General features: G+C 46.9%; 2 protein-coding genes across 3 annotated transcripts; one reads left to right on the top strand and one right to left on the bottom strand.

Annotated features, from left to right (window-relative positions):
* The first annotated feature begins 1,904 nt into the window (after window positions 1-1,904).
* LOC123131985 (coleoptile phototropism protein 1) lies at window positions 1,905-5,174 on the top strand. Of its 2 annotated transcripts, none has more exons than XM_044551724.1 (5): window positions 1,905-2,191; window positions 2,284-2,445; window positions 2,539-2,608; window positions 2,925-3,558; window positions 3,656-5,174. In XM_044551724.1, the coding sequence occupies exons 2-5, from the start codon at window positions 2,327-2,329 to the stop codon at window positions 5,026-5,028; spliced, it is 2,196 nt and encodes a 731-aa protein (XP_044407659.1). In that variant the 5' UTR covers window positions 1,905-2,191; window positions 2,284-2,326; the 3' UTR covers window positions 5,029-5,174. The 2 variants fall into 2 exon arrangements, with proteins under 2 accessions (XP_044407659.1, XP_044407658.1); XM_044551723.1 differs by having other exon boundaries at window positions 1,905-2,195; window positions 3,656-5,170.
* Window positions 5,175-14,364: 9,190 nt separating this feature from the next.
* LOC123130260 (protein RESPONSE TO LOW SULFUR 1) lies at window positions 14,365-15,168 on the bottom strand. Its single transcript, XM_044550198.1, has one exon. The coding sequence runs from the start codon at window positions 15,043-15,045 to the stop codon at window positions 14,719-14,721; it is 327 nt and encodes a 108-aa protein (XP_044406133.1). The 5' UTR covers window positions 15,046-15,168; the 3' UTR covers window positions 14,365-14,718.
* Between the last annotated feature and the right edge of the window lie 5,693 nt (window positions 15,169-20,861).

Below are 20,861 nucleotides of genomic sequence, written 5' to 3'. Positions count from 1 at the left end.
ATTTATAGTCAAAGTTGAACATCGAGAAGCGCGAGCGCACTATATTTTGAAATGGAGGGAGTATATTATTAACAATGCTATGAGAAAGCAGATGATTGGCGCTACTGCCGACAGCTAAAGGGACGCTTGTGGAGCGTGGCCCATGCTCGAACAGGGCCAAATTAAGACACACTCCTGCACATGAAGAGAGAGATGGTACACCCCATTAATTACTACTCCTGTTACTGTTATACTGTTATAGTTGCTCTTAACTTTATTTCATTCGAATGTATGTAGACTCATTTTAACGTATTTGTTTATCTATATTTTAATACGTATGTGCTCCCTCCGTCTCATATCAAGTGTTCTCAAACAGACGTACACGGGATGGAGAAAGTGAGTTATACTCCCTTCGATTCAAAATAAGTGTCGCGGTTTTGAAATAAGTTTAGTTCATCCTTAATTCGAAACATCCTGTATTTGTGAACCAAGGGCGTACAATTTTTTAGGGTGCCTCCATTGAAAAGGTTACACGAAGAGACTACTATGCACAAGGTTTCTTTGATGGAGCGCTGCTTCATCCATACATTAATGGCGACGGATCTTGACGGCGTGGCACAGTGCAGATTTGGAGTTTGATGTGGGAGGATGGACTCGCGCAGGAGGACGACGTTGTCTGGCGTCGTGGTGGCGTCGATGGCAGAGAGACCTAGCACGGTAGATGCAACAGTACAGCTCTGAAGATGGACTCGTGGTAGGTGGCTGCGGCGGCCTCATACCCGGCAGGTGTCCTGGTCGAGGAGTGCGCCGGACTGGTAGGTGCCCCATACCAGGCAGGCGTCCTGGTTGGGACATTAGGTCTTAGATGTTTAGGTTTGGCTTCGCTGTCTGTTTGGTATTAGGCCCACGCTATCAGCGCCCCTTCATCAATTGGATAAGTGTAGCGACAGTTGTTGCTTAGATGGTGGCTTAGTCTTGCTGTTGTATGACTTTGTAAGGTCTTGTGAGAATAGGTCGTATGCATCGCCCAGATGCAGAGGCCGGGGGTCATCCTCCTTTTCTAAAAAAATTTACAGTGAGCTTGAAAAGCTTTTTCGGCGGGATGATGGTGGAGGGAGAACGGGAGAGGCCGACTGGGCACATCCACAGCTTGGGGGTAATTTGGTGTTTTGACTCTTTTGCAAAAGTTTAGTCAAATCTGATCCTAGTTCAAAAACAATTCAAGATCTGATCCTTTTTCTACTACCAGGGTGGATGGTGATAGGTTATATTAGCCTACCGTCGAGGCCTTTGGTAGTAAGGGTGCATGCCCTACCATAAATAATTTCAAGTATCACACACAGTGCACCCACCTACCATCGGACACCTCGGTGGTAGGGGTGCACAGGCTACTGCCAGCTTGTTTGGCGGTAGGGCTGCATTGCGCTGGTGTGGATAAGTTGCCTACCGCCGTGGGCCTCGGCAGTGCGGGTGCACAGGCTACCGCCAACCTATTTGACGATAGGACTGCATTGGGTTGACGTGGATAAGTTTCCTACCGCCAGAGGCCTTGACGGTAGGGGTGCACAGGCTACTGGCAGCCTGTTTGGCGGTAGGGCTGTATTGCGCTAATATGAATACGTTGCCTATCGCCAGGGGCCTCGGCGGTAGGTGTGCACAGGCTACCGCTAATCTGTTTGGTAGTAGGGCTGTATTGCGCTGGCGTGGATAAGTTGCCTACCGTCAGGGGTCTCGGCGGTATGCTGGTATACCCTACTATCATTGACCCCGGCGGTAGGAAAATGATCAGATCTCAAAAAAAAATTCTGAACCAAGGTCAGGTCTGGCTAAACTTTTGCAAAAGGGTGAAAACACCAAACTTGGCCGCAGATTGGAAGTACAAGTACAAGGCTAGCTAAGATAGCCAGGTCCCTGGGCATGCGCTAGGTGCAAGCAAACAAACACTCCATGTGGTCTCTCGATCTCACCCCATAAACCCAATCCATCGGGGCCAATCTTCGATACTCTTCTTCTCCTATCACGACCTTGCTGCCAACCTTCAGTCCACAAGACCACAACTTCACGCATCGTTCCACTCCCACACTCTAGCCTCCCTCCTCCTCCTCCTTCTTCTTCTTCTTCTTCTTCTTCTTCTTCTTCTTCTTCTTCTTCTTCTGGTGGAATCCAGCTGCAGCGGCAAGGCCAGATCGGACAGGAGAATTTCTAACTAGTCGTACGTATGTCCAGTAACTTTCACTACATATTTATTACAGATACATGCATGTATGCACATTTACACGTTCATTGTTGTTGCATGCTCCGCAGAAGCGAAGCCCCGCGCAAGTAGAGGAGAGGAGGCCGGGGAAGCATGTGGGAGTCGGAGAGCGACGCCGGCGAGCGCGGGCTCGTCCCCGTCCTCGGAGCCGGCGGCTCCGACCGGCACGACGGGCTCAAGACCGACGGCTTCGTTCGCAGAGATCACTCCTGGTATGCGGTTGTGGAACCAGGCATGCATGGAGATTTCCTTGTGTGCACTTCAGCTGATGGTCGTATGTTCTTTCTCCCCTGCAATTTGAGCAGGTATGTCAACAGCGATATCCCCAGCGATTTGCTCGTCGGAGTCGGGGACGTGAGCTTCCATCTTCACAAGGTACTCTCCAGGTTTTTCTTCCCCTTCTTCCAACAGAGAGAACCATCCACAGCTCCGTAGTAGTGGTACGTACTTGCTAGACTACAAGTGTACCCGGCCCGCAGCTCAATCATTAGACATTCTTCTACTTGTGCTCACGCAGTGCCACAAGTAGAAGCTGCATAGTTTCTCAAATCTGCTCTTGCGCTGCAGCTAGCAAGACAACATTTTTTGGCGCGCGTACTTGTAATTTACACACAAGTTGATTCAGCTCAACAGTAGCACAATCGACGTATAATTTGTTGATTAATCACACGGCGTTGCGCTTGCGGAGCAGTACCCCATGATCTCCCGGAGCGGCAAGATGGGCCGCGTCATCTACGAGTCGGCCACGGCGGCGGCGCTGGACCCGGACACGGCCGTGGCCGAGCTGGACGACCTCCCGGGCGGCGCGGACTCGTTCGAGCTGGCCGCCAGGTTCTGCTACGGCATGGCGGTGGACCTGACGGCGTCCAACATCTCCGGGCTGCGCTGCGCCGCCGAGTACCTGGAGATGACGGAGGACCTGGAGGAGGGCAACCTCATCTTCAAGACGGAGGCCTTCCTCAGCTACGTGGTGCTCTCCTCCTGGCGCGATTCCATCGTCGTCCTCAAGAGCTGCGAGGGCCTCTCGCCCTGGGCCGAGAACCTGCAGATCGTGCGCCGCTGCAGCGAGTCCATCGCCTGGAAGGCCTGCACCAACCCCAGGGGCGTCCGCTGGGCCTACACCGGCGCCGCCAGCGGCAGGCCGCCCCGGAGCGGCGCCGCGAGCCCCCGCTGGAACAACGCCGGTGGTGCCGCCGGCGGCGGCTCCAAGGAGTCCAGCCCCGGCCGCGGGCAGCCCGTGCCGCCCGCCGACTGGTGGTTCGAGGACGTGTCCGTTCTCCGGATCGACCACTTCGTGCGCGTCGTCACCGCCATCAAGGTCAAAGGTAACAAATTTATTACTTAGATTTGATTCAAGATTTTTACTACTACTTGGGAACAGATTTATCTTTGAGTTCTGAACTATATTGTGCCGGCGGGCAGGTATGCGGTTCGACCTCATCGGCGCGGCGATCACCCACTACGCGTCGAAATGGCTGCCGGGGCTCACCAAGGACGTCGTCCCCCACGCCGGCGGCGGCGTCGACGAGCAGTGGGCGCAGGTCTCCGCGGCCGGCGGGCTCCACATGATCATCGCCGGCCCGGGCGGCAAGGACGACGTGGCCACCAGCGCGCCGGCGCGCGAGCAGCGCATGGTGGTGGAGAGCCTCATCAGCATCACCCCGCCGCAGCGGGACAGCGTCTCCTGCGGCTTCCTCCTCCGCCTGCTCCGCCTCGCCATCATGCTCAAGGCCGCCCCGGCCCTCGTCACGGAGCTGGAGAAGCGGGTGGGCATGCAGCTCGAGCAGGCGGCGCTGCCCGACCTCCTCATCCCCTCCGTCGGCCGCGCCGACACCGCCTACGACGTCGACCTCGTGCAGCGGCTCGTCGAGCACTTCCTGGTGCAGGAGCAGACGGAGCAGGTGTCGTCGTACAGCCCGGGCCGCGGGGAGGCGCACGCGCAGCCGGAGAGGGAGTACTACGGCTCCGCCGCGGGCGCGAGGATGCCCCCGGCCAACGCGGCGGCGGCGTCGTCATCGTCGGGGCTGGGGCTGAACGCCAAGGCGCGCGTGGCCCGGCTGCTGGACAGCTACCTCTCGGAGGTGTCCCGCGACCGCAACCTCTCCCTGACCAAGTTCCAGGTGCTGGCGGAGTCGCTCCCGGAGTCGGCGCGCGCCTGCGACGACGGGCTGTACCGCGCCGTGGACTCGTACCTGAAGGCGCACCCGGCGCTGACGGAGCACGAGCGGAAGCGGCTGTGCCGGGTGATGGACTGCCAGAAGCTGTCGTTCGACGCGTGCATGCACGCGGCGCAGAACGAGCGGCTGCCGCTGCGGGTGGTGGTGCAGGTGCTCTTCTCGGAGCAGGTGAAGATCAGCAACGCGCTGGCGGGGTCGTCGGCGCTCAAGGCGGCGCCGGACGGGGCGGCGCCGACGCGGCGGCAGCTGCTGGACGCCACGCCGCAGTCGTTCCAGGAGGGCTGGGCGGCGGCCAAGAAGGACATCAACACGCTCAAGTTCGAGCTGGAGAGCATGAAGGCCAAGTACCTGGAGCTGCAGCACGACATGGACGCGCTGCAGAAGCAGGTGACGCAGTCGCCGGCGGGCGAGCACGGCGGCAAAGTCGGCGGAGGCGGCGGCAAGGCGCAGCAGCAGCAGGGGCCATCGGCGTGGAGCAACGGGTGGAAGAAGCTGGGGAGGCTGGCCAAGATGACGGGCGCCGAGGCGGCGGGGCCCGGCGGCGGGCACGGGCACGCGGCGGCGCAGGGGGGGGCGGCCAGGAAGGAGCAGAGGAGGTGGAGGAACTCCATCTCGTGATGGATCAATCATGCTTGATTAATTACTTTAGGAGAAGCGAGATGTTGTCGATGGAGTTTTGCTTGTGATTTCCATTTGTGCAGACTGCGTGTTGGCTTGGCGCTTTCATTTGCTTGTGTGCGGTTGCAGTTGCAGTTTGTTTGAATGTTTTGAATCTGGCGGGAATCTGTTGTAGCTTTACCCTAGACATGGCTGCTAGTCTTCTCCTCGTAGCTTCAAAGTGGAAGGGCCTGACCCTCATACCATCTACAACCATTTGGACCGCGTGGTTCCAACGTATTTTGTCATCCAACATGGGTCTGGCTGACCGGTCCGGACGCATTTTTTCTGCAAACCCGAGACAAACTGCAGGGGGCTTTGCGAGGGTCTGGACGTACTACTGCCACGACCGCGTCTAACAATCGTGGCTCGTTGAAAAATACCTCCCGCCTCTACCCCGCTTTCTATCTAACGCATGTGTCGCTTCCCGCGCCGCATTCGTGCCAGCCCAGAGCATGCACCGGCCGGCATTGATGCCGAGCGATGTGACCGGACGGGACTTGAATGTATTTCGGTCGTTTATGTAACTTATGACCGGACTTGAATGAATTTCATCCAGTGTGATTAAATTTCATCCATCCTGTTGCAACCCGGCTTGAATTGTATGCTCCCGTATCCGTGTCCACAGAATGGTCCCACCCCCTGTCCGCGGACAGTTGCGGAAGCCGATTTGCGAATCAATGTTGGAGATGCCCTAATAAGATCGACCGCTAACAAACGGTGGGGATGAATTTCGAAGAAGAAAAAAAAAGGTATTATGAGTTGTGTACCTTTGTTGGACATGGGGTTTTTGAACCCGAGCGCACATTCTCTCTAATAAGTAAAATAAATCAAACAATTCTGAACTTTTTTTAGTGATAAACATTGATGAATGTTTCAACTTCATGTTAAACTTTGTGATGAAATAACATTTGTGTAGGCCTAGGCCCCCCCAAAAAAATCAATGCTCCAAAAAAAGCTATTGTTGAAAGCACTTTGTTTTGTTTTTGGCCGAGACCTCCCCGAATGTCATTTCATCACGAAAAATTGTAAGCAGTCAAAACATCTGGCAATGTCTGTAAAAAAAATCAGAATTCCTAATTTTATTTACTATTTATTCAAATTGGGATAAAAAAAAGAGCTCTTTCAGCCTTTGTTCCTCTCTCCACGGAGGGATGGAGATCCATCCATGCGTGCTCGCATCCATGGATGGCATGGGCACGTCCAAGAAATCATGGGGCCGTAGGAGAGGTCGCTGCAGTGTCGCTGAGCTGGATTACATGGCCCCGTCCTTCATCTCCCTTATCTGGCCACGATGTGACAAGCACTGTGCCTGCCTTGCCTAGTACGTACACTGTACACATCTCTCCGTCTAACCCTACAGGGCGAGTGATGGCGATTTCAAACTCATTGCTCCTGCCCTGCGACTACTAAGTCCCATCTCCAGATCTCCTGCTTGTTGGTACCACTTGCCTGTTTTGTAAACACAACTGTTCACTGGACATGTTTGTAGTCATTTCTTTTCTATGCAGTGATAGACAAAATAGTTTGTAAAAACGTCTTATATTGTGGGACGAAGATGATGTTACATTGTTCAAAATAAAGGGTGTATCTAGTGATGAAAGCTATCACATGAATGAAATTTGTAGTCATCTACCCATGTGTCACTTGTCTAGTGACGCGGATTCTCCCTGCCATTCATCTTCTATATTTAAATAGTTAGACCCCATTAACTATTTCTTTCAACATGCAAGCATGCCACATCGTTGTATGACATGCATGAGAAAAGGCCCACCCTCACTACCATAGTCTCTCAACATGCAAGCATGCTACTTCATCATGACATGCATGAAAAAAGATCCATCTCAATATAGAATTTTCATTCTATTATGGTACATATATTTAAAAAATATTTAACAACTATATAGTAATCAAACACAATAAATTATATGTATTTTTAGTTTTAGCCTTTTATATTATTACTTCAAATATTCATGTTTCATACAATGAATCACATCGAAATATGTTGTAAAATATTCCCGCAATAACGTACGGCGTATCATCTAGTTCTACTAGGGCGTGTTTGGTTACATTGCCGATTCAGCCTGGCCCGGCGAGCCTGGCTCTATTGAGCCGGTTTGAGGGGATGCAGGCCAAAAAAAACCAGATGCACATAGTTTGGTTGCCTGCATGCCCCTAGTTGCATGAAACAACCATTTTGACCCAGCGTTTGGTTGCCCGCATTGCATTAGGTGCACATATGACATGATGTTTGGTTGCAACCTACATAAGGTGTTGTCACCACTTCTAACTAGTGGTGACCTTACCACACACCATCTGAACATAGTGCCAGCTAGTTAAACAAATTACAGTTCATCCTAACTACAATCAAATGACAGATCAAATTATTAAGAGCCATTGGCTAAATAGGGGATAGTTCATCGGTGTTGCTGGTTCATCTTCCTCTTCTGCTTCTGCTGTTGCTGCTTCTTCTTCCTCTTCTTCTGTGCTTCTGTTGTTGTTGTTTCTTCTTCCTCTTCTTCAAATCCTGCACTGACCTTTGTTAAGCCACATTGCCTCTGCCCACTCCAACCTTTTGTTCTTCCAAGCGTCATTGTCAAATGCCTCCACACCATGTCCAGAGCTAACAACATCATCAGGGTCGACCTCTTCCTCCTCAGGCACGTGTTCATCAAAGCGCCACTGGAGAATCCAGTTATGCAGAATGCAACAAGTAAGAACTAGCTTAACCTGAGTGGAGTATGGGTGGAATGGCTTCTGATCCAGAATCTTAAACCTATTCTTCAAAGCTCCAAATGCCCTCTCAACAGTTACTCTAAGGCTGGAGTGTCTGAGATTAAACAGCTCCTGTGCAGTCCTAGGAAAGTTCCTACCAGAGAACTCGTTGAGATGGTACCTTGTTTTCCTGAAGGGTGGAAGAATACCCGGCCGACATGCATAGCCAGCATCTCCAAGGTAGAACTTGCCGTCGGGGATGTTGATCCCATCAGGTCGACTCATGCTGTCAGTGAGAATGTTTGCATCATGCGCTGACCCCTCCCAGCCAGCCAGCACATATGTGAACTTCAGATCAAAGTCAACAGCAGCAAGCACATTCTGGCTTGTGTAGTGCTTCCTCCCCCTGTATGCTGCAGACTGTGACCTAGGAACTCTAGCAGTGACATGAGTACCATCTATTGCCCCAATGCAGTCTTGAAAATGGCATCACTAGCCTGTGTTAGTGCTGAACTTGAACAATACAAGCATATCAAGCCATGAAAAGTGTATATTGTCAATGCTCACCTTGAAGTATGGATACCATCTTGGGCTTCCGCGAATCTTGGGTGGAGTCTGGCCAGATGGTCTCCTGATCATCTCTCCTCTAAGCTCCCCAACAGCAAAAAGCACCTGCTTGAAGTACCTAGAGATGGTCTCTATTGATCTCCTGAACATGTTGTGAATGACCCTGAACCTTTGGTTATGGCCAACAACATGGAGGAACATGGCCACTTGCTCTTCGACACCGGTGTTGATGCTATCTTGTAACAGGCCCCTGCTCCTGAAGGTCTCGACAAGCCTGGCAAATGGTGCTCTTTTCATTCTAAGCATCCACAGAGCCTCGACGTCATTGCAGTTGTAGATGTAGTTCAGATTTTGGATCCTCTCCTGTTCCCGGGGAAACAATGGACCATAGCGGATCAACGGTCTCCCAGCACGACGAACAGCTCTCTGGTGCATGAACATGACCCATGCCTGAATCACACTAATCAGTGCTGCTGCCTGGATTATCAGCCTCATCCGTGCGTCCATAACCTAGTCGACATCGACGGTTCGTTCAGTGGGAAATCGATCCTACACCTAGCTTAAAGGCCTACCCACTGAGCTAACAAAGGGGGAGGGGGTGCTGCTTACCGGCATCGGAGACGAGGACGGCGTAGGGGGAGCCATGGCACAGAGTAGGTCGACCAGACGGTGGCCAACAGGGGGAGCACCAGATCCGCCGCAAACGTCGCCGCCTCTTCCGTCGTCGCCACCACCGCCGCCTATAGCGCAGATCTGAAATCGTAGCCGCCACCGGTGGTGAGGCAGTAGTGAAGAAAGGGGGCAGTGGCTATGGGTGAGCGAGTGAAAGGGGGGTGAGGCTAATTTGGCGCCGGGACGACGCGCCAGATTTCCATCTCCCGCCATCCCCCCTCGCCCGCGCCTCGCTCCCGCCCATGCGACCTCGCGCCGCACTCAGCCTGGCTTGCGAGAAACTGCCGATCCGAGGGTTTTCAGCGAGCCAGGCTCTGAGCTGCTTTGAGAAGCGTGCGATGCAGGCCCAACAGGAAAACCAGGTAACCAAACAGGCCTCTCCCTTCCCGCGTGGGCCTGGTTGAGCTCGGTGCGGGCAACCAAACACGCCCCTAGGAGTTCGGACGCACCTCTGGGCACTTTATGTGCGAGGCGTGCTCTACATGTGTTGTGGCTAAGGTTTGGTTCAGTTGACAACGCAGGTTCCAGCAATTGTTGCTGCTACTATGACATTTTACAATTATGTTCGCTTCCATCATTTTTTTTTTGAATCTCCCCTTTGTTCGTTGGTACCAGCATCAGATTATGTGCCAATAATTCTAGAACGATATAAGAAGTATGCTGTTCTTGTAGGTGCGTGCATCAACATTAGAGGCAAGTGGTCCTCACATGGATGTGATTATATGAATTGACTTGATACTGCCAATGCTCTAGGCTGGTGAGGCTTGGTTGATGTGTGCCTGTTTTATTTGCAAACTTATACAAACGTGATGCTTTTATTACATGGAAGGTGAAGCTTTTTTTTATTCTTTATGATCCAATTGATAATTTCGGTGTACAAATTCATCATTTTTATATTGCAAAAAAATGCAAAAGTTGCTATCTGTTAGTCCAAGATGAAGAGGAAAAATAATCCTCTCCTCCCTCCGAAGTGGGCTAAATACCCGGGCTTCCTTTCCGTGTAGATTATCATTAGCTTGATTCGTATTTAGCGTTTCCGGTGACAAAACTTTGTTACCGGCAATTGGCGTACACCCTGGAGGGGGTGTTTGTTTATGAGACTTTTTGGTGCAGGGACTAAAAAAAGTCCCTCTTAAAGACTTTTTAACTAAACGGCGGGGACTACTAGGGACTAAAAATTGCGTTTTGGGACTAAATGAAGAAAACTCTCAAGGAGAGTCTTTTTTGGGATTTTTTCAACAATGCTCCTTCATACACACATTGGCCCGCCACCTCATGATGTTGTTTGGTTGTTATTTTTCTATATACTAGGGGTAATATGGTCATTTAATAACCTCTAGAGAGGGACTAGGGACTTTTTAGTCCCTACAAACAAACAGGGAGGGACTTTTTAGAGACTAGAGACTTTTTAATTGGGACTAGAAAAAGTCCTAGGACTTATGAACCAAACAGAGCCTGATTCCTTCTGGCTAGCGAACTGAGCCGGCCCAAAACAAATTCTTCCAACATCGGTTTTAGATTCCCTTCTAGTTTTTTGGGTTGGGATCTTGTGGTTTTTGTGTTTCACCAGTTTTTGTTCTGTTTCTGATGTTTTTCTTTTTTTTTCCTTTTTTGAAAATAAATCAGGAATTCAGAAAAAAGTCCATGAATTTTAAAGAAGTTTGTGAATTCAAAAAGTCCATGAATTCAAAAAAATCTCTAAAATTTAGGAAAAGTCCATGAATTTGAAAAAAGTTCACGCGCTTTGAAGAAAAATCATAAAATTAGAAAAGAGTCAGGAATTCAAAATTGTTCATGAATTTGAAAAAATTCACAAATTGGAAAAAAAAGTTTGCCAATCTTACAAAACTATGAATTAATAAGGAAAGGAAAAAGGAAAACAGAAAAGATAATAGATAAACCAAAAAACATCAGAAGGAATCGAGGGTGTGTGCTAGCTACTGGTAATGAAGTAACTGGCGCCTGAAGTGCTAAATAGGAATCAGGTTGGTTACGAGGTCCCTCCATCTCCAAATGCTATGCCTCGCTTATAGCGCGACTAGCATCCATCTCGCTTGAACCTTTCCTACAGCGCGCCCGCGTATGGGCTGGCCCGAAAGCGTGTTACTCGTTTGTCTCAAAAACAAAAACTCGCTGATGTGTGTTTTTTTTTTAAATCGCTGATGTGTTTGTTTGCTTTTTTGTTTTCTTATGTTTTTTCTTTGGTATTCTTATTTCTTCTCTGATTTTCTTAGGAAAGCACTAACCTTCAGCCGGCGGATGCAAGCACAACATTCGCCGCCTGTGTAGCCGTTGGATTGATTTTGATTGAGCACTCGCACTCGCGACAAGTCCTATGCGTTTAGTTTTTTTTTTGCAACAAGCGTCTTGTTTCAGAATCTTTCCGCAACAGAGGTCCTGTTTCGGAAAGAAAAAAAGTGTTTGACAGTGAAGTCTTTTTTGGTAACGGGGTTTAGTTTCAGAAAGTTTCTGCAACAAAGGTCTTGTTTCAGAAAGAAGAAAAATGGTTCGACGATGAATATATTTCTCTTCTGCATCAAGGGTATTGTTTTAGAAACATAGTCCCGGTTGCAGAAAGCGCAGAATGAGCGCCACGTGTTAGAGCGTACGAGGTCAATCATTGCAACACGACGCATATTTCAGAAACATAGCTTCGGTTGCAAAAATTGTCAGAGGAGTGCCCGGCGTGAGACTTCGTCGTTGTCGTGCTAGAGTAGAGGCAGATGTCCGGGGTGCTGGTTCGTAGGAGGCGTGACGAGTCTGGCGGCCGGTGACGCTCCATGGCCAAGGCAGTGGTGCTGTCTCGGTGGACCTTTGCAGCAAGGTCCTTGTTGCAAAGCCATGAGCACAACAAGCAAGCTGTTGCGAAGGCGCCCGGTTGGCTGGGACGGTAGATTGGATGGCTGCTTCGGGTGGCATCCAACGGTTACCGAGGTGGCTGATCTTATCGTTTTATCACCCGGCGGACGCGTAGCATTGCCCATTTTCTTAGGTTTTCTTTTTTTGTCATTATACTTTGCTTTTTTTTGTTTTTTCTTTCATTTCTATTTGTTTCTTTCATGGTTTTCATTTGTCTATCTTTTCTTTCTCATTTCCTTAAGTTTTTCTATGTTTTCAACAGTTTTCTTTTGTTTTTTTATGTTTATTTATCGTGTTTTATGGTTTCTTTTTACACTTGTTTACTTGGTTTTTTTTATTTTCTTTCTTATTAGGTTTCCATTGTTTCTTTTTTGGTTCTTATTGATTTTTTTCACTTTTCTTTGTTTCTTTTTATTTCTGTTACATCAACAACATTTTTAATACATGTTTATTATTTTTTAATACATGGTCAACCTTTTTCTATGCACATTTTAGACTTTTTCAAATTACTGAATAACTTTTTTAACTGCTCGATTATCATTTTTCAAATACAAGATCAATATTTTTAATACATAGTCAACATCATTTCTATACACATTGTAAATATTTTTCAAATGTTTGATGAACATTTATTGAAATACATGGTCAACATTATTTTCTATACACAAAATTAAAATTTTTCAATTGCCTGATTAACATTTATTGAATACATTTCTCTTTTTAGTAGATCTGTTTGTTCAAAATGTTTTATCAATTAAACATGCCTCCAAATCTCAAACTATTTTCACCGTTGGATTCCTCCCGTCGAGATCTTCAAAACAAAATCTCATATTGATAGGTTTTGACAATTTTTTCATGAAAAAAAGATAAAAAACCGTGCCTCTCGCGGAAGGAAAAAATAAAAAACATGTTTTTTTCCAGTTTCTGAGAGGCACGGCCATGCATCTCACTGAAGCAAAACTGTACCTCTCACAAAATGGAAAAAAAGGAAACATGTTTTTTCGTTTCTGAGAGGCACAGTCGTGACTTTCGTGGAAGCAAAACCGTACTTCTCATGGAAAAAAGAAAAGAATACGTGTTTTTTTTGTTTACAAGTTGCACGGCCGTGCATCTCACGAAAGCAAAAACATGCCTCTCACGAAAAAAAAAAAGAGAAAACACATTTTTTTCGTTAAGAGAGGTATGGTCGTGCCTCTCGCGAAGCAGAACCGTTCTTCTCTTGAAAGGAAAAAAAAGGGAAAACGTATTTTTTCTCATTTCAAGAGGCAAGCCCGTGCCTCTCACGGAAGAAAAAAATATTTGTTTTTGTTTTCGAGAGGCACAGTCGTGCCTCTCACGGAAGCAAAACCGCGCCTCTCGCGGAAAAAAATTATAAAACATGTTTTTTTTCAGTTTCTAAGAGGCATGGCCATGCATCTCACTGAAGCAAAACTGTACCTCTCACAGAAAGGAAAAAAGGAAACATGTTTTTTCGTTTCTGAGAGGCACGGTCGTGACTCTCGCGGAGGCAAAACTGTTCTTTCCATGGAAAAAAGAAAAGAATACGTGTTTTTTTGTTTACAAGTTGCACGGCCGTGCATGTCACGGAAGCAAAAACATGACTCTCATGAAAAAAAAGGAGAAAACACGTTTTTTCGTTAAGAGAGGTACGGCCGTGCCTCTCGCGAAGCAGAACCGTTCTTCTCTTGGAAGGAAAAAAAAGAGAAAACGTACTTTTTCCATTTTCAAAAAGCAAGCCCATGACTCTCATGGAAGAAAAAAATATTTTTTTTCGTTTTTGAGAGGCACAGTCATGCCTCTCACGGAAGCAAAACCGTGTTTCTCATTGAAGGGAAAAAGAAAATATTTGTTTCGTTTCTAAGAGGCACGGCCGTGCGCTCTGTGCCTCTACCGAAAGCAAATAAAAAAAATTGGTCTAAAAGCAAAGAAAAACCGATAAAAACCAAAAGGCCGGAAAAATGTCTAAAAAACCGAAAACGCGTATGAAAAAATAGAAAATTAATAACCAAAGAGAACGCGACGTGGCAAGTGACCATTGAGAGGCTCCCGAAAGAGGGTGCTCATCAATCAATTGCTCCCTGGAATATGGTTTTCATGATCGATAAATGGACTTGCATGAGAAGCCGAGAGGGAAATTAGATCTTAACCCACTTTTCTTTTAGATATTTTGCCCCTAAGACTGAGGGATGGGGCCAGGACCACCCGCCATAGAAACAATTGGGGCAAATCATCCCGGGAGCACAGAACCGGAGCGAGGAGCGGAAGTTTGGCGAGCTGCATAGTTTTTTTTTTTTTTTTTGCGAGTGGCGAGCTGCATAGTTAACGACACCCAAACACCTAACATGCAGGTTGATTTCTCACTTGTAGCAGAAATAAATAAAAATGATACATATAAAACTAAACAGTTTTACTAAAATACATCTAAATGTGTCGTAAGTATTGCACATCTAAGTTCTATGCCATTGAATCTTATGCCGAGATTCGTGTGAAAAATTTCTTTTGGGTTCTTTTTTTCTTTACATACTTGATTGTGTCACTTAAATGTGCAATAACTAAATTACATTTAGATACATCTATTTCTTCGACAAATATTTCTGGAGGAAGGAAGATATACTTCCGCCCTGCTATTCAATTGTAGTCGTACAAGTTAGAAACACTGCCATCTTTTTACTCGGACATCTTGCTAGGAATCTATACTCGGACAAGAAAATACTAATTAACCTCGTTTTACATTTGTCTAGAAATCTATACTGCCGCCGCACCGCGTGTGTCGAGAGCGCGACACGTCTCTTCGTCGATCGTCAAAGAATCACCGACGAGCTCGGCCTCGGCGCTCCGCTATCTGCTGCGTGCGGCGGCGAGCTCCCGCGCGAGCTCCTGGACGTGGCCCTGGTAGGCGCGCGCGAGCTCGAGGGCCTCGCACTCGGCCTCGCCCAGCTGCGCGCACAGCCGCTCCTCGGCCTCCTCCGCGGCCTCGGCGCGCAGCCGCGCGGCCTCCAGCTCCGCCCGCAGCAGCGCCACCTCCCGCTCCAGCTCGGCGTTGCGGCGCCGCAGCAGCAGCGCCTCCTTATCCGCCTCGCCCTCCGCCGGCGCCGCCCCGGCCTTCCTGCCGCTCTTCCAGCCCGAGGCCGGCGAGGCGGCGGCAATGGAGATGGACGGCGCCATGGATGGAATGAGATCGAGGAATGGGGAGCTCGAGACGCCGAGAAAGATCGAATCGAATCGAGTCGAGTGGCTGCTATGATTAGCTGGAGGTCCTGGGATTGCTTTGATGGGGTGACGAATGGGGTCTCATGGTTCATTTATGGGCGGGGCTGAGGGCCGGGAAGGCGTCCGGGTTCGGTGTATCTGGACGTGCGGACGGGAAGCGGCGACGGGTACGTCAGCGGTGGCCGGTGGTGATTCTGGCTCGTCCAAGATATCGACGAAATGGGTTGAGCCGTTGAGGTGACGGCTGTGGTCGACGCGGGCCAGACTCGGCGACTCGTTGGGTTCCCTTGGTCGAAAGAAGAGGCGAATAGAGCGAAAGTGCTACGGTGAGCTCGAGCTCCCAAGTTAACAGTAAATTCCAGAAAAAGAATACTACAGTATTCGCTCCGTTTTCAAAAAAAAATCTCGAATACGCACGAGTATGTGTATCTTATATTATAGAAGAAAAAACGGGGAAGAACAACTCCGTGGTTTCGTAGGAGAAATGGATGTATATATCACTAAAAATACGTCTATGTACATCCATTTCCGCAGCAAGTGATTCGGGAAAGAGGGAATAGTACTTTTCCCGTCCTGAATTATTTGTTTTATAATTTGTCTAGATACAGAACATTGACAACTAATTTAGGACGAAGGTAATAGAAGATATCTTTTTTTTTTTGAGATCAGAGGTAATAGAAGATTTCAAAAATACATCTGACTTTTTTTTAGGAAGCATTGAAGTTTTTGTACATGCATGCAATTTTTTGCGTTGAAATCAATTTGTGGAGGTGTAGCCGGATTTCGAACTTTCGCATGAGATAGGGAACGGGGGAGGGACCTCGCCTGCATCGAGAGAGAGAGAGAGAGAGAGAGAGAGAGAGAGAGAGAGAGAGAGAGAGAGAGAGAGAGAGAGAGAGAGAGAGAGAGAGAGAGAGAGAGAGAGAGAGAGAGAGAGAGAGAGAGAGAGAGAGAGAGAGAGAGAGAGAGAGAGAGAGAGAGAGAGAGAGAGAGAGAGAGAGAGAGAGAGAGAGAGAGAGAGAGAGAGAGAGACGAAGGGAAGAGAACAGGGGCGGAGCTTGGTTAGGGCCAAACTGAGCCATGGTCGTCCCAGTATTTTGCACTTCTTCTTTTACCTACGGTTTGGAGCCAAGCGCATCACCTGCAGTTCTCTCCTTTGGGCTGGCTCGCCCAGGTTTTCCTTTGAAGCTCCGCCACTGGGAGAAACTGAACCTCAGGTCCGACGGTAAGGAAGAACCTCCACGCCGCAGTCGTAGCCCGCCGCCATTTCACCACCCATGTAGTCAAGGACGCCGACCAAAACCTCCCACGAACGCTGCTTTTCGAAGGCTCTGTCGCCTCACCATCCAGGGTCGTCTCCCCCAGATTCTGATGTCCTCCACGAAATCGAGCAACAAAGACCACACCACCATCGTACTTGGTAGGTGGGCTATCAAACCGTTCATTCTTCATGGAACTATCATAGAAGATAAAAAGGCGAGCCATGAGGACTAGTTGCTTGATAGAGTCGGAGGATGAACCTGGTAGACCTTTTATTTTTCACGATATTATTATGATTATTTTTTGCATTTACTTAATTTTCTATTTTTTGTTCTATTAATATATAGATTGATTTTAGTATTTACATTATATTTTATTTTTGGGTAAATACATGAGTACCCCTGCGTTAGAAAATGAGTGTCGCTCAAACAGGTGTATCTAGCACCGAAATACATCTAGATACATCCGTTTGAGCGACACTTACTTCCGGACTAGGAAGCATTTGTTTATCAGATGCACAAACAGGTTTTGAAAAAGATAATTTAATTCAAAACATAAACATCTCTTTAAGGGCTTCATTGGTTCAAAGTAATTGCATGGGATTTTAAGATGCATCCTAAGGAAATTTTTCTACATTCACAGTTTTAGGATCCTTAGGAAAAAAAAAACTAAGTGTTACTTTGCACTCTTCTGAAGGAAAATTTCCATCTGCTCAAAACTCTTGGTGCAACTTTTTTTCCTGTGACATCACATACTAGTTGATCCAAATGTCCGTGATTTAGAAATCTTATAGAATTCAAGAGGACATGCTACTTGAATTTTATTTTATTTCGTATTCTTGTGTTTTGAGAATTTTATGAACTACTCCCTCCCTTCACAAATATATGATATTTTTAATATTTTAATATGAACTACGTATTGACTGAAATGAGTGAACAAACACACTAAAACGTGTCTATATACATTTCGTCCAGGGAAAAATCTAGAACATCTTACATTTGTGAATGGAGGGAGTATACACTGATTACTATATTTACTACTCCCTTCGTAAATAAATATAAAATCATTTAGATTACTATATATCTCTTTACAGAGGGAGTAATAATCAAAGAGGCCTTTACAGATTTATATTTTTTGAGGATTTTTAAAAAATTATACTCCCTCCGTCCCAAAATTCTTGTCTTATATTTGTCTAAATACGGATATATTTAGTTACTTTTTAGTGTTAGATACATCCATATCTGAGTTTGTACTACCTTTACAAATCTTTAGTACTCCCTTCATCCCAAAATAAGTGACTCGAGTTTGTAAAAATATAAATGGAGTACAAAGTTAGTGTAAACTCGAGAAATAAGTGACTCGAGTTTGTAAAAATATAAATGGAGTACAAAGTTAGTATAAACTCGAGTCACTTATTTTGGGACGAAGGGAGTATTTGTTTCAGGGAACTTTACAATTTTTTTTTTGAGAATTTTTTTTTAATTTTTTTAAGAAATCTCGCCACTTTATTGAATGATAGCAATGTTCATAGGTACACGACTTTGGTCATGGGGAACTCCCAACCAAACATGCCGACCTACTCCTAAATTACAAGCGAACTTGGCGAGATTATAAGATTCGAAATTATGATTTATACGCTCAACACAAAAGCAACCGAATTGAAAAAGCCTCTCCGAAGTGTTATTTCATGTACTATAGCCGCATGTGGACCGTTTGTTCCTTCGTTTATATCTTGAATCACTCCTTTGCAATCTGAAGCAATCATCATTCTTGTTGACTGAAGATCCTCTGCAAGAGCTAGAGCTTCCCTGCACGCGAATGTTTCCAAGATCATGGGGTCAGTAATTCCGCGATAAACAACCGCTGATGAGCCCAAATAAACTCCCGTGTGATCTCGGCACACTGCTGCCACTGCCCCGCCACGTCTATGACGTCCCACGGCTCCGTCCACATTAATCTTCACAACACCTAGCGGTGACGCACGCCAACTCCTGTTACCTCCTTTCTGTACTGTCTGCACTCGTCACTCGATCGGCTTCTCCAGTTGCTGCAGCTCATTAAGGTACGAGGTGACAAATGAGGAAGTTTGCATTGGAGATTGAAAAATGCCTTCATGTATCGCGTTCCTCCTGGCATACCAAACCGCCCACAGCGTCACAATCATATTGGTAAAAGGACTGCTGGTCAAGGTCTTCGTGCATCCTAAAGAGCCAGTTCTTGGCGTTGGGGTCTTCAATCTCCGCCATGCACTAGTAGAAAAAAGGGCTTTTGTCCCGGTTGGTAAGGCCCTTTAGTCCCGGTTTTCGAACCGGGACTAAAGGGTCGGTACTAATGCCTCTCTTCTTTAGTCCCGATTTAATCCAGAACCGGGACTAAAGGGCGCGGCCACGTGGAGCTTCACCTTTATTGATTTTTAAATTTCTGAATTATTTTAACATCTAGTGTGTAATCACCATCCCTCATCACTGCTCAATTTATCCTCTAATCACCCCTCATCATTCCAAATCATCTAACTACCCGAACGGTCACCCATCCTCCCACTCCCCCAGCCTGAGCACGCTTAACTTCCGGGTTCTATTCTCTCTCGTTTCCAAGTCTAATCTTGTTGTTTTCCTGACAATAGTAAAATGTCAATCCTATTAACCTTCATGAATTTTGCTTGAGCATGAAGTGACACATTTCACTGTTTGAGTTTGAAACTATTGTTTTAAAAAACAATAATTATTTAGTAGCACTAATATTTCTTGAATAATTAGTTTGACCATTGTTTGACCACAGTTTGACCAGATTTGACCAAAATTCAAAATAACTGAAATAATTATTTAGTAACACTAATATTCTAGAATAATTAGTTTGACCATTGTTTGACGACAGTTTGACCACTGTTTGACCAGATTTGACTAGTAATTTTTTCGATTTTTTCCACTCTAGATCTTAAAAGCCCCATAACTTTTTTTCTGTTACGTTTTTGAGGATTTTGAAAATGTTTAACGGGGTTTCCCCCGTTAAATTCGGATGTAACTTTTCGAGTAGATGATTTTTCATATAAAAAACTTTTTAATCCGAGTTCGTATGCAAAAGTTATGCCCATTTTACAAATTCCAGAGAGATTTTGCAAATAAAGTCGAAATTCATATTTGTAAATTTTCCCAACAAGTAGACCACATATCACATGGGAAACTTATTTTATTTTATTTTTTTTGACATTTCCATCATTTTCTTTTGTTTTTTCTAAAACTGAAAAGGCGGTCCACAGGGGGGGGGGTGTTTGAAAATGGGACCTTTAGTACCGGTTCGTACCATGAACCGGTACTAATGCCTCAAAACCCATTAGTACCGGTTGGTGGCACCAACCGGTACTAAAGGTCTAACCTTTAGTCCCGATTGGTGCGACCAACCGGGACTAATGGGCATCGCACCCTTTAGTCCCGGTTCGTGGCACGAACCGGGACTAAAGGGTCCAGGTGAACCGGGACTAATGCCTTAGCCGCACGAACCGGGATAAATGCTCACATTAGTCCCGGTTCTTGACTGAACCGGGACTAATGGGCTGACCCGGCCTGGACCAAAGCCCTGTTTTCTACTAGTGATGTGAGCTACCAGGGCCGGATCCGATAGCGCCCAAGTACAGCGTGCTAAAGTGCATGACACCAGGGCGTGCCGCCATGAGTCTGGAGCTCCACACAACGGGCAGGAGTCGCGTGTGGCCATATTCCTCCTGTTTAGAACGTCCGTTGTTGGGAGTGAGTGACGGGCAAGTCGCCATATGAAGATTCTGACCTTCGATGGCGCCTTCAGTGACCAAAGCGAGGTCCAGTCCCGTTCTTCTCGGTCAGTGCTTAAGGATCCACTCCTCCCTTCAAGCCAGCTTTCCCGTGTAATCTTAGTTTTGATCATAAATTTATAAGCCGAGCTTACTGTAAAACGCCCCTTCTTCTCCGGATGCCATGCCCAAAAATTATCAACATTACTCGTGCACACAGGAATCCGCATGATAGCCTCGGCATCTGTAGGCAGGAATACTTCACGAACACGGTTCTCATTCCATGATCCAGTTGCTGGATGTAATAGCTCTGATACTAACTGCGGTGGGTTTATGACCCGAGATACAATTGGCTGCAGTGATCCCTCCTTAGGAATCCAATTATGATCCCATATGTTCGTCGTGTGACCATTGCAAATTCTTCGAATTATGCCCTGTTTTAAGATGTCTCACCCTTCTAGGATAGCTCTCCAAATCTGCGAGGGACGCGAACCCAATTCTGCCATAAGAAACTCATCATTTGGGAAATAAGACGCCTTGAGGATCCTAGCACTCAGTGATGAAGGATCATGCAGCACCCTCCACGCCTGTCTAGCTAACAATGCTAGATTAAAAAGCTCGAGATCTCTGAAACCCATTCCTCCCAAGTACTTTGGCCGCATCATTACTTCCCACGATACCCAAGCCGGTTTACGTTTCCCTTCCTTGCAGCCCCACCAGAACTTGCGGATGATAGAATTTATGTGTT

This window comes from Triticum aestivum, chromosome 6A (assembly GCF_018294505.1).
Source record: "Triticum aestivum cultivar Chinese Spring chromosome 6A, IWGSC CS RefSeq v2.1, whole genome shotgun sequence".
NCBI classification, from domain to species: domain Eukaryota; kingdom Viridiplantae; phylum Streptophyta; class Magnoliopsida; order Poales; family Poaceae; genus Triticum; species Triticum aestivum.
This window is presented reverse-complemented; position numbering and strand designations above follow the sequence as displayed.

What these genes read in the sequence shown, in the direction of transcription:
- LOC123131985 (XM_044551724.1), top strand. Translation starts at nt 2,327, where the DNA reads ATGTGGGAGTCGGAGAGCGACGCCGGCGAGCGCGGGCTCGTCCCCGTC. An exon ending in GTTCGCAGAGATCACTCCTG is followed by an intron (nt 2,446 to 2,538) that starts GTATGCGGTTGT and finishes CAATTTGAGCAG; the next exon opens with GTATGTCAACAGCGATATCC. An exon ending in CACCGCCATCAAGGTCAAAG is followed by an intron (nt 3,559 to 3,655) that starts GTAACAAATTTA and finishes GCCGGCGGGCAG; the next exon opens with GTATGCGGTTCGACCTCATC.
- LOC123130260 (XM_044550198.1), bottom strand. Translation starts at nt 15,045, where the DNA reads ATGGCGCCGTCCATCTCCATTGCCGCCGCCTCGCCGGCCTCGGGCTGG.